General features: G+C 42.9%; 1 protein-coding gene across 1 annotated transcript in view; it reads right to left on the bottom strand.

Annotated features, from left to right (window-relative positions):
- Positions 1-10,169: 10,169 nt before the first annotated feature.
- LOC139029060 (rho guanine nucleotide exchange factor 25-like) overlaps positions 10,170-13,636 on the bottom strand; it is a 110,126-nt gene continuing 106,659 nt past the window's right edge. Inside the window, exons 6-8 of the mRNA XM_070448065.1 lie at positions 12,488-12,609; positions 12,188-12,254; positions 10,170-10,275 (exon numbers count right to left, since the gene is read on the bottom strand). Of these exons, the coding sequence (XP_070304166.1) occupies positions 10,261-10,275; positions 12,188-12,254; positions 12,488-12,609 (204 nt within the window). The 3' untranslated portion in view covers positions 10,170-10,260. The remainder of the gene's footprint in view (positions 10,276-12,187; positions 12,255-12,487; positions 12,610-13,636) is intronic.

The raw sequence follows: 13,636 nt of genomic DNA, 5'->3' as shown, positions 1-13,636 counted from the left end.
CGAATGCATGTGTGTTTGCGCATGCATACGTGTGTGTGTACATGGTGGTGGGTTTGTGCGTGTATATTTGTGTATGCGTGTGTATAAGGTACGTTGTTGCCATGGCACCGAGATGGCGTCCTTGGAATTTACTGTTGCTAATTTAATCGGTAAGTAATTATTGAGGGTTTTTCATATTTATTTTTTGCACAAATGGTTTTGTTTTTGAAAGTGTTTTGAGAGTAGACCACGAATATTGAACAACTCTGGTTCATAATAATAAACTGGATGATAAACACGACTGCTTCTGCATCAATCAACACATCTGAGATCCTACGCTGTTCTCAGACATTTCCAAGAAAGATGCTCTCATTCAAATGAGGACAGCTATTACCACAGACTTCAAGGCTTCCCTAAGGACAGAGGGCTTGTTTCGTAGGAGCAGTGATGTACGGTGAGGTCGGTGGCTGGGTAGGCACTAGCTATTATCAAAGCCAGATTTACTCTCAAATAAACCTTGATGAAGCCCAAGTTCACCATACAACAGATATCTCCAACCACCAGAGTGACATAGGCTATTAACCGAAATTGGCAAACACACAAATAATATTATTATGTGAAATATTATTACAAACACCTATATAAAAATACAGTCCTAAAGACATTTCCATATATTTTGTTCCTCGACTCCTTTTCATTGTCGTGTTCTGGATTTTTCTTTCCTTGGGTTGGATAGTGATGACATTATGGTCACTTATGGCTAGTGGGTTCCAGATGGCAGGAACACAGTAGAAATGTGACAGATTGGTAATGACCAGGTCAAGGATTGCTTCTCATCTTGTTGGTTGATTATCCATCTGAGTCAGGTAGGAAATACACTGCACATATTGCAATTCTGGAAAGGAAGGCGAGGGAGGCAATATGGTCTGACCTTAACCACTATGCACTAGTTTGTGATGTCAAGCATGTCAGTGGAAACTTTGTTTTGGAACCATGTCTCAGATACAATTGCTATGTCTGATTTAGTGTCCTTGAGACACCATTCAAACTCGTCTAGCCTGTTGCAGAGAGAGTGGGCATTACAGAGAAAGAGTGCTGGGAAGTGCTTATTGTTATTGCAGGGGTTTGCACGGAAGCGGGATGTGAATTCAGTTTTGAGCATTCACTTGCTGCCGTAGTGCATTGTTTAAAGTTTGTGGGTGATCGACTGAGTTTTGCGATGAGGGTCTGCTATTTCTATCAACAGTTGGAGATGTCGGGAGGAGTTACGACCTGCAGTGGCGTGCGGTGGTTGTAGTGAGGTCGCTGGCTGGGTAGGCACTAGCTGTTCTCAAAGCCAGATTTTCTCCCAAATTAACCTTGATGAATCTCAAGTTCACCATACAACAGATAGATCCAACAAACAGAGTGACATAGGCTATTAAACGAAATTGGCAAACACAAACCCAAACACACATAATAATATTATGTGAAATATTATTACACACACCTACAGTATATAATAAATAAGGTGTCAAATGAAATGTCCATATCATCAATCGAAATGACAAAAAAATGCATTTCAAAATGTCAAATTGTCTCTTGATAAATCCAATGCTTTAGGAAATTAAATACATATTAAAGCCACTAAAGAATGGGCAATGCTGAAAATGAGGAAGTATGCTACAAACTAAAATCTTTTATAAATATTTGTATTTATTATGGATCCCCATTCGCTGCTGCCAAAATTAAGACAGTTATACAATTTTAAAAACATTACAATACATTCATAACATATTTCACAACATACTAAGTGTGTGCCCTCAGGCCCCTACTCCACTACCACATATCTACAACACAAAATCCATGTGTACGTGCATGTGTCTGTGCCTATGTTTGTGTTTCTTCACAGTCCCCTCTGTTCCATAACATGTCTTTTTTATGTTTTGTTTTTTAAAATCTGATTCTACCGCTTGCATCAGTTACCTAATCTGGAATAGAGTTCCATGTAGTCGTGGCTCTATGTAGAACTGTGCTCCTCCCATAGTGTGTTCTGGACTTGGGGACTGTGAAGAGACCTCTGGAGGAATATCTGAGATGTGTGCTAGTTGTTTAAGCAGACAGATCTGTGCTTTCAACATGTCAATACCTCTCACAAATACAAGATACCTCTCACAAATACAAAGATATCTGAGGCCGCAGCCAGGATTCAGCACTGGTGAATAGACAGCGCCACGGGYACCACTCACTGTATGAAAACCTACAGGTTAACTCCMTGGTGCTGAATGGACAGCGCCACYGGYYCCACTCACTGTATGAAAACCTACAGGTTAACTCCMTGGTGCTGAATGGACAGCAACCCTATTTTCATGTTCATTCAACAGTAACCCGTCCCCCAAAAAATGTCAATTTAAATGAAATCCAATGAAGTCTGAGGGATTTGCAGTTATCCCGTACCATTTTCAAACTGTACAGTCTGACAAGATCAGCCTTTAGTCTAATGAAGTCAAAATACTTTGCATATGTTGACAGGCTCTCTGACTTGCTATCATCAAAACATCTTGACAAAGATTTGACACACTGGGATGCATTTCGCTGACTGTGAGAGCACCAAGTTTAACTTTTGAGCGTAACAGTGAATAAATGTAGCTTCAAGCACTTTTTATCTTATTTTGGCCAGCACCCAATTAAGCTGTAATGCCAACACTGAGGCCCCATCATATCTTTGAGCTACCAGCTTTTCAACGCAGCTGTACTCCCCCAACACTCACAATACATAATCCACCAAGACCACAGCTCGTTAGGCATCGCTCACATCATCAAATCCCCAAAAACGCCTCATTGACTTCGCATTTAGCCACATAACACAAAATCACAGAGATCTGGCCTTTGTTAAAACATCTGGGGTCTCATCTTCTTCTACTGCAACAAATGGGGCTGCATTAATCTCATCTTCAATGTCCTTTCGAATCACATCACTGACTGTTTCAAACAAATCATTCTGTGTTCTGTTTGATGTACCCGAAAACACAGTGGAAGTCTCCAATTGTCTAGCTAACCTTACATATTTTTCAGCAAAGGTATACAATAACTCCACATACTGTAGTTGCCACGATTACATGAGCAACGGTTGCATCACCGCCTGGTATGGCAACTGCTCGGCATCTGACCATAAGGCGCTACAGAGGGTAGTGCGTACGGCCCAGTACATCACTGGGGCCAAGCTTCCTGACATCCAGGACCTCTATACTAGGCGGTGTCAGAGGAAAGCCCAAATAATTGTCAAAGACCCAAGTCATAGACTGTTCTCTGAGAAACGCAGGCAGGGGAAACAGTATAGGCGGCTTACTGGTAGAGCAGCCACACAGCCATTATTGTATTTGTATTTTTATTTAACCAGGCAAGTCAGTTAAGAACCAATTCATTGGTTATTTATAATGACGTTTATGCAATACCCATGTGGAAAATATGAAATCCGCTCAATTCAACAAATGTCAGCTAGGAAAAGCAGCCTGCGGTGACCCTGTCAATTAACAGTGACTGGTGGCTGTGCACGTCAACAATGTTCATGGATTTGAATGCATGGGGAGGGAGGCATACCCTGGTGCCTTTCCTAAGGTTTTGATGTAGTATTAGCAAATGTTTTGATTATGAGCATAAAAAAAACACCTGGATCATTGAGTAAAAATATGAAATAACAGAAAATAAGCATTTCGTTAACACCTTTTTTAATTAAATTATCCCAGGGTAAGCATTGCCTACGCTGCCTGAGCTGACTGCACGTCACTGCGTAGGACGCCCATGAGGAAAGAGATCCGGTTGTAACTCCCAACAAACTATTGTAGAAAAAATAAGGAAGGGAAGCGCTGCTAAGTTACACAATATTAGGTTTTTGTAGACAGAAGGTGCTCTTTGGTAAAAGGGATACATTCGTCATCAAAAAAGAAAGGAGAACCAAGGCACTCTTCAAATAATTCATTTAAATGCATTTATTTCTATGGCATGTTCAATAGAAACAAAGATTTTGAAAAACTCTGACGCGTTTCGGCTGCATGGCCTTCGTCAGGGAGTATAAAGATGTGATAATGCAATGTCCTCTTTTAAACAGCATTTTCCGACCCAGACGGGTTTGAATGGCGTCTCAAGGACACTAAATCGAACATAGCAATTGTATCTGAGACATGGTTCTAAAACAAAGTTTCCACTGACATGCTTGACATCACAAACTAGTGCATAGTGGTTAAGGTCAGACCATATCGCCTCCCTCGCCTTCCTTTCCAGAATTGCAATATGTGCAGTGCATTTCCTACCTGACTCAGATGGATAATCAACCAACAAGATGAGAAGCAATCCTTGACCTGGTCATTACCAATCTGTCACATTTCTACTGTGTTCCTGCCATCTGGAACCCACTAGCCATAAGTGACCATAATGTCATCACTATCCAACCCAGGGAAAGAAAAATCCAGAACACGACAATGAAAAGGGTTTTCCAGCCACTGCCTGAGCCCTAATCCAAGAGCATCAGAAAGCCTTCTCCCAGAAGAACACTGTCCTATGGAACAAGTTAAGGAACAAAATACAATGCAAGATCAGAACAACTAGGCTGGCCTTCTACAGTGATAAAATCAAAGCACTGAAAAAACTAAATCCAGAGAAATGGCATAAAGAAGTCAAGGTTTTGGCCAACATCTTCAAGTTTGAGCCCACCTTCCACATTGAGGGGCTTAGCCCAGGTGATGGCAGAGGAATAGCCAATGAAATTAACAAAGCACTAGCCTCTGTGATCCAGTTCATACCCCCCATCGACCATTACTGCTTCCCTGCTACCTACCATCAAGACCAGCTCCAACCATCCAGCATGGGATATGTATGAGAAGTTGGATAAGGTGAAAACCCAAAAAGCAGACAGAATACCTGGCAGCTTCATTAAAGAGTTTGCTTATGGGCTAATTGGATCCATGGTCGATATCCTAAACACTCCCCTCGGCCAAGGTGTGATCCCAAAGGAGTGGAAAGCTGCTACTGTCGTGCCCCTCCCAAAGATGAATCCACCCAGCCTTGCTGAAATCAGACCCATCTCCCTTACCTCCCTTCTAGACAAGGCAGCCGAGAGCTTCATCTCCCAGTGGGCAGTAGGAGACATCCTTCCCCAAATCTATGACCATCGATGGGCTGTACAAACATTCCGACAAGCCTGGCTTCATCTGCTCACTGGTCACCACTGACTATAGCAAGGCCTTTGACAGGGTCTGCCACAATGTGGTTATCGCCATACTCCTAGAAATGGGGCTTCAACCATCACCAGTCAGGGGAATTGCTGACTTCCTATCTAACAGGCACCAGGCAGTTAAGTACCATGGCTCCAAGTCGGACAGTGTCAGAGTGTCATAAGGCGTCCCTCAGGGAACGTTGCTCGGACCCCTGATATTCGTTACATATYTAAACACCACAGTAAGCGATGCAGCAGTAGAACACTGGACGTTCATGGATGAGCTTAACCTACTAGAGGACAGACCCCASACAACACCCTCTTCAAGCAAACAAGACCTGTCCGACTTGGAGTCATGGTCCAGACTGTAGCAATGTGGCTGGCATGAAATTTTGTCTGACGGTTATTGTAATGCGGTATTTGACTGTTAATTAACATAAACATGTTTAGCTTCTCCAGGCCTCCATGCATACAAGCTGCATACAAGCCGCTGATGTGCACCTTTGCAACATCTACATTTAAAAATCGAATAAATAAATGTAATATACACCATCACAATAAATCAATTATTTATTTTAGTCAGGTCTAAAGAAGCATGATATGAAGAACATGGATTTCAGAAGAACAGAATATGAGTTGTCCTACTGTATGTTATTGGCTATGCTCCATGCCATAGACTGTAGGCTTGTTAATTTAGCAGACAAGATATGCTTATGTCCCGTGCCATTATATTTTACAATTTTATAATAAAAATAATATAATTGAACTTAGCTGAATAAAATAGAAAGGATATTCTTCCCATTCCGGAGCGAGTGTGCATATGAAGTGGCTATATTTGAGCGTAAAAGTGATCATTCGAAGCAGTGCGGCTTGTCAGGGTCGTGTTTTGGAGGACGCATGGCTCTCGACCTTCGGCTCTCCCAAGTCTGTACGGGAATTGCAGTGATGGTACAAAACTGTAACTACAAATTGTATATTACTAAATTGGGGAGAAAAAGGGGTAAAAAGTACAAAAATAATACATTTTGTAATAAAAAATAGTTATCATTCGAAACTAGATATGCTAGATTTAGAGTTATTTGGCAACTTTAGTTGTGAATGATACAAACCTTAGAATGTCTTAGAAATCAAAACATATATGGGCTGCATGATGCGACTATAGACTATGTGACAGGTGATATTCCGCTCAAACTAAGTGAAATATGTTTGGAACATCGATCGTAACATGTTTTTGCAACAAAATAGATTTCACTAAACTGTTGACACCCCCTCTGCACACTGCAGAAAGGAATAAAGGAGAGAGAGGAGGAGATGGAAACGCACGGTAGTGAGATATTCTGTGTCGCTAACAGTAACGTGCCACCCACTTAATTATTCAAATATTAAAAATACCCTAAATCCCCTAAATCCCCTAGGCTATTCCAAATCAAATACAAATTCACTGTAATTGTAGGCTACCTGTAAGCTGCTCCGCACAATCAATGAACCAAAAGCATCGCATAGGTCTATACGTTCTCTCCCAGACTCATGGATACACATTTTAGAGTGTAGCATAAGGTAACCAGTCCATCCAGTATGCATAATAATACAGTCCACACTCAAAGGCGATTACTCTAATTTATAGGCTAGACCAATTACGTACCAAAGACATCTTAAATCACTTTAGTTTGATGTTTTTCTGCCATGCGTAATATGCGGTAGGCTATGTATTGTATAAGGCACAATCATATAATTTTAATTCTTATTTTTTTTCCGGGCTTGGGCTCATAAGCCTTTGCGTATGCATAAACTGTAATATGTGTAGGGGTGTTTTGAATTCATCATCACCTAAGAAAGAGCTGGACATTTTGTTGTGTAAGGCTTTGAAACAACATCTACAATGACCATGTTTTCCACTCAGTTTCAACCTGCTGTTGTACTTCTTCAAAATGATCATCACAGTGAGGTGAGTTTTAAAAGCATGATACTGTTTTGATGATGATAAGTGTTAGAAGTGATTTTCGATTGTATTCGCATTGATGTCAGAGTGGTTGGAGGAACACTAGAGCCCTGAGTACCAGGCCATTAGGACCGGATGGTCGTTAGCAAGTTCGCTACTACCAAATCCTTTCCAGAGTGCTTAAGAGGAGATTACCGTGACTCAACGGTCACGTGGAATTTTACTGCGGTCAGGGCTGCCGGTGTGGCGATGATACGGTCACCGCAACAGCACCTAGTCCAGAGACAGTCACATGATTCTCCACCCGCAGGAATGCAAAGTACTTCACACCTTCATCTCCAGAACATCACCGTATCTACCACCACTGCACATCAATAACTCAGAGCTCCTGAGAGTTGAAACCATAAACATCCTAGCCATTCTCATCCTGGAAGATCTCCATTGGACAGCACAGGTGGATGCGATCTCCAAGAAGGCCAGTAGACCCCTGTTTCTCCATTAGGAAGCTGAAATATAGCTCCTTCCCACAGGAGGATATGGTGACGGTGTAAACCACATACAAACAGGGCCTCTACCGACACATGCTGCCCCCGGAACGCTCCTCCACCTCTGGCCGTGTTACCCGGTCCTCAACAATGTTGGAATCTATCAGGTGCAGGACCAAGCACTACCATTGAAGTGTGATACCATACATGACTAGGCTGCTCAACCAGTACCACACATCACTAGGCTGCTCAACCAGTACCATACATGACTAGGCTGCTCAACCAGTACCATACNACTAGGCTGCTCAACCAGTACCATACATGACTAGGCTGCTCAACCAGTACCATACATCACTAGGCTGCTCAACCAGTACCATACATTGCTAGGCTGCTCAACCAGTGCAACGTCTGTTTCCAGCTCACACTCTCAAACACATAGATCCCCTGAACGTTGCTCACCCTCCAGATCCCAATCACCTGAATTCTGATCACCTGTTCACACACCTGTATGTCATTATCACACACTATTTAGTTCAGTTCTTTGCACCCCATCACTGTGAGGTATTGTTTGTTTAGTGACACACGTCTTTCAGAGCTCTGTTTTCCCCGTGATTTAATCCTCCCGTGTATGATAGTTTTTGCCTGCCTCACTGACGCCTTTTGCCTATTCCCTGCCTGTACTTTAGCCTATCAGATTTCCGATTTCRTGTTATCTGCCTGATCTCCCYGACTACGTTACTAGCCTTTTCCCTGCCTGTACTGTTGCCTTTTTGGACCCCCTGTGTTGACCTTCTGCCTGCCCCTGGACATCTACTTGCCTCCTCCTGTGGTCCTTTGCAATAAACACCTGCTGCGCCCTGCGCTTGAAACCAGCTCTGTCTCCCCTCCTGTTCACTACAACCAGTCCCGTACATCACTAGGCTGCTCAACCAGTGAGCTATGGACAGCCACATCTGTCTTACCCTTAGCACTGACGGTTTTCCAAAATATATGTATTTTAAAGTTATAGTTTAAAGTTGATTTTGAATCGTGTCAAATAATAAATTGATACCTTGCAATGACGAATTTGAAACTAAGCATTCTAGATGAAAGTTCTCCTGGACTTTTTCTGCAGGCCATGTTCCCAGTGTGCTTGTTGTCACAGTTTGACACCATTAGATGTAGTTACGAGCTGCTTTATTCCCCCATAGCCCTTTTAACTTCATCACGTCTTCAAGTCATTTTGAATTGATTTAAAGGCCAGGGAGAGAGGAAAGGAGAGTTTTAAAGGCCAGGGAGAGAGGGAGGGAGAGGGAGAGGGAGAGAGAGAGAATTCATTAACTCAATATATTTTACTCCAAGTTTGTCGAATTAACCCAACATGACCACTCTGTCTTCATTAACATACATGTACTTCTCTGCACTGAATACATCATGCACCACATCTAAAGCTCTACTCATTAAGTTATTTTCTATTCTAAGAACAATAAACTCTGCAGTATATCTGTACGCTATATCTTTCTCTCCTGTTCGTTTTTCTCCGTACCAGACCACAGATACAGGGGCAGAAATAAGTCGTCTTTGAGGTTGGAGGAAAATGGCCTCCATATAAAATAGTCTACTGTTTATTATTTCAGAGATTTTTTTATGTGGCTTTTTTCTGCCTGTTTCTTCAGACTGTTATTCTCCACTTGCTTCCTGACCGCTCGGTCCAGCCACACACACACAAGGGCATGCACATACACACACTTCCTGACTGACTGGTCAAGTCGTGTCTGGTCTGGAGGCTAGCCAGCCTGTCTGTGGCTAGAAAAACACAGGCAGGTCTAAGACCCTAGCTATCAATAACAAGGAAGAGGCGAGGGGGAAGACCACGCTTGGTGTGCTGTGTGCTGTGTGTGTGTCGTGTGTGTGTGTGTGTGTGTGTGTGTGTGTCGTGTGCTCGTGTGCTGTGTGTCGCTGTGTGCTGTGTGGCTGTGTGTGTGTGTGGTCGTGTGTCGTGTGTGCTTGTCGTGTGTGTGTCGTGTGGTTTGTGTGTGTGTGTGTGTGGTGTGTGTGTGTGTGTGTGTGTGTGTCGTCGTGTGTGTGTGTGTTGTGTGCTGTGTGTGTGGTGTATGTTGTGTGTGTGTGTGTGCTGTGTGTGTGTGTGTGTGTCGTGTCGTGTCTGTGTGTGTGTGCGTGTGTGTGTGTGTGGCGCAGCGCCGCGCTCTCTGGACCTATCTATTAGACAGAATGTAGGGGCGAATTCGCTAGCAGCTGACAGAAATCTCTAGACAGGGGCAGGCCACGTTTGGCGGGTATAACAAGGAGCTCTTCTGGTGTAATCCTCACATGCTATTTACTCACACACTATCACACCAAACAGGACACAGGAAACAGTACCGCCCGCTGCATTGTGTCCTACTGATCTTCTGAGTGATGGTGTAAGTAGACTCTCACATGCTTTATTGAAAGTTTCGGGCCAGTCTCTCTTGGTTTCTGCTTAATCCATTCTCCAGTTCCCCCCGGAGAGTAGCTAGACAGAGGAAGACTAGGTTACACACCACTATTCACACACAATCACAACTATGCACAGGTACATCTTTCGACAACTCACTCTTTATGCCAGTACCGACATTTGGTGAATGTTTTCCCAATATAGATCTTGTTCTCCCTTTCACTATGTCCTCAGGTATGCCTTGCGTTCATTATGTGGCATGGCCCTAGTGGCCCTAGTGACGAGAACACACACACACACACAACACAACCACACACACACACACACCACACAACACACACACAACGACCACACCACACACAACACACACCAGCACCACACCACACACCCCAACACAACAACCTCAGATCAGAATCTGTATGTGAGGACTGAACCGGGATTCAAACCCTGGATTTTCCCTCGCACTAACAAGACAGGTGTTACCCATTTGAGCTAAGCCTACGTATTACCCCGTAATACAGTCACATTCCATATTGGACACACTACTCATTCCAGGGTTTTTCTTTAATTTTATATTTCATACATTGTAGAATAGTAGTAGAGGCACATCAAAACCTATGAAATAACACATATGCGAATCATGTAGTAATCAACAGTGTTAAACAAATCAAATGATTTTAGATGCTTCAAAGTAACACCCTTTGCCTTAACGACAGCTTTGCACACTCTTGGCATTCCTCTCAAACCAGCTGGAATGCATTTCAATTAACAAGTGTGCCTTGTTAAAGGTAATTTGTGGAATTTCTTTCCTTAATGCGTTTGAGACAATCAGTTGTGTTGTGAGCAATGGAAGGGGTGGTATACAGAAGATAGCCCTATTTTGGTAAAAGACCAAGTCCATATTATGGCAAGAACAGCTCAAAAAGCAAAGAGAAACGACAGTCCATCATTACTTTAAAGACATGAAGGTCAGTCAATACGGAACATTTCAAGAACTTTCAAAAGTTTCTTCATTGTGCAGTGCGCAAAACCATCTATGATGAAACTGCTCTAGATGAGGACCGCCCACAGGAAAGGAAGACCCAGAGTTATCCTCTGCTGCAGCGAGGAACAGTTCAAGTAACAGTAACAGAGTTCAAGTAACAGATGCATCTCAACATCAACTGTTCAGTAGGAGACTGCGCGAATCAGGCCTTCATGATTGAATTGCTCCAAAAAAAACACTACTAAAGGACACCAAATAGAAGAAGAGCACAAAAACTTGCTTGGGCCAGTCCTTTGGTCCGGTGAGTCCAAATTTTAGATTTTGGTCTTTTGTGAGACGCCGAGTAGGTGAACGGACGATCTCTGCATGTGTAGTTCCACCTTGAAGCATGGAGGAGGAGGTGTGATGGTGTGGGGGGGGGGGGGGGGGGGGCTTTGCTGGTGACACTGTCAGTGATTTATTTAGAATCTAAGGCACACTTAACCTGCATAGCCAACCACAGAATTCTGCCAGCGATACGCCAATCATTCTGGTTTGCACTTAGTCTCACTATCATTGTTTTTTCAACGGGACAATGACCCAACAACACCTCCAGGCTGTGTAAGGGCTATTTGACCAAGAAGGAGAGTGATGGAGTGCTGCATCAGATGGCCTGGCCTCCACAATCATCCGACCTCACCCAACTGAGATGTGTTGGGATGAGTTGGACGGCAGAGTGAAGGAAAAGCAGCCAACAAGTTCTCAGCATAATGTGGGAACTCCTTCAAGACTGTTGGATAGCTTTCATCAAGGCAAAGGCTAATTTGAAGAATCTAAAATCTGAAATATATTTTGATTTGTTTAAAAGAAAATTGGGTTACTACATGATTCCATATGTGTTATTTCATAGTTTTGATGTCTTCACTATTATTATACAATGTAGAAAATAGTACAAATAAAGAAAAACCCTTGAATGAGTAGGTGTGTCCAAACGTTTGACTGGTACTGTATGAACGTTCATCAAATCAACCCAATAACAGAAATATCCGTTTTTGGAGCCAGACCAAGCTGTGTTGAAGGAAACCGAAGGGATTGTGATGACAATGTTTTCAAGGCCAGGTAATATAATACCTGGGTGGGTGGGATTTCAAACTTCATAAGCCACTGTTTTTTATGACTGTCACTGAATACGCTTATAATACTGTACTCTCACCTCTACTATGTACCTCAGGTCTTCCACATACAGTTTCTCTGTCTCTATGAGTTCCTTCAGTACGTACCTGGACAGAGAGACAGAGGATGACAAATATTGCAGACTTTTGGTGCCCCCTGTCATCCCCATCAAAACAAAGTATTTGCAAACAGTCTTGACACAGTGACACTCTCAGGTAACTGCTGGCAGTGTGTTGATACTTATGGCAATGCTGTGTTGTACATCAAACTTTGGATCAGTTTTAGAGCGAAGGGTAGTGAGGGCAGTGTTGTGTTGTGTAATTAAAGGTGAACCACTTGCATGCTCTTCTCTAAGGCACTCCTCCTCTCCTCATTGTCAGCTGCGGCTGATGATTGGCTGGAGGTGTCGTCCATCAACACTGAGCCGTTGTCATCTGGATAGACATTGGTTGGCTGAGTATCCTGGTGAAACAGAGGGGACAGGGCATATGGTTATGATATAATCTGTGGTCCGTTGGCATTTTTAATATAGCGGGAGAGAAAAAGGGCAAGGGAAAGATCAAACTGAGGGATAGAGAGGCAATGTAAGGGGGGGGGGAGAAAGTGAGGCAAAGAGAGAGAAAGGCAAAGTGAGGGAGAGAGGGAGGGGAAATTGACAGTGACGAGAGAGAGAGGCAAAGTGAGAGCGGGAGAGAGAGGGAGGGATGCAAAGAGGCAGAGGGAGAGAGAGAGAGCGAGAGAGAGAGAGAGAGAGAGGGAGAGGCAAGGTAAGAGAGTGAGGGAGAGAGGATAATGATGCAGGTTGCTAAGGTGACCAGGGAGGGAGAGCAGCCAGACACTAGGGACAGTGACAGAATGATAAGGGGATCTGATTGTCACCAATAATAGTGTATGGTGTGGTAAAGTCACCATGAAAGAGAAAGACAGAGGGAGAGAAAGAAAGAGAACAGGGTCGGTGGAGACAATTATTGGGTCTGTAAAGGAGTGTGGTGTACAGAATGTCTTAGGCATAGAATTACATATAATTTCATTGGATCTCTGTGGTGTTAGCATAGCACCCAATTAGGGCTGGGTGATAGAGCCAAGATATCATATCACTGTATTTTCAAAATGTTTACGTTTTTTATCATTCTGAATATTAAAGTTCTAAATATGCTTTATGGGTTGTGTGTGACACTAGCGTGGCAACAAATGAATTGTCAGTGGTTTTAATGGGCTTTCTCCATTCTGATTGATTTAAACTGTTCAGCCAAACTTCAACCAAACATAGTAGGAACACAAAACTGACAGTGAAGTCCTATTGTACATGGGAATCAAAATCCTCTTCTGTAGCCTCTAACTACTATACCAATGGTTGCTATTTCCAGAATGATTTGTTCAATTCCAGCGTTCACTTCCATCATTTTATCAAGTTATTCAAATCCTGCTCTCATTTGAATGATCATTTAAACACTTGCTCGCGTTTCTTTTTACCTTAGTATGTCTCTAT

The sequence above is a fragment of the Salvelinus sp. IW2-2015 genome, linkage group LG17 (genome assembly GCF_002910315.2).
Source record: "Salvelinus sp. IW2-2015 linkage group LG17, ASM291031v2, whole genome shotgun sequence".
NCBI lineage: Eukaryota > Metazoa > Chordata > Actinopteri > Salmoniformes > Salmonidae > Salvelinus > Salvelinus sp. IW2-2015.
This window is presented reverse-complemented; position numbering and strand designations above follow the sequence as displayed.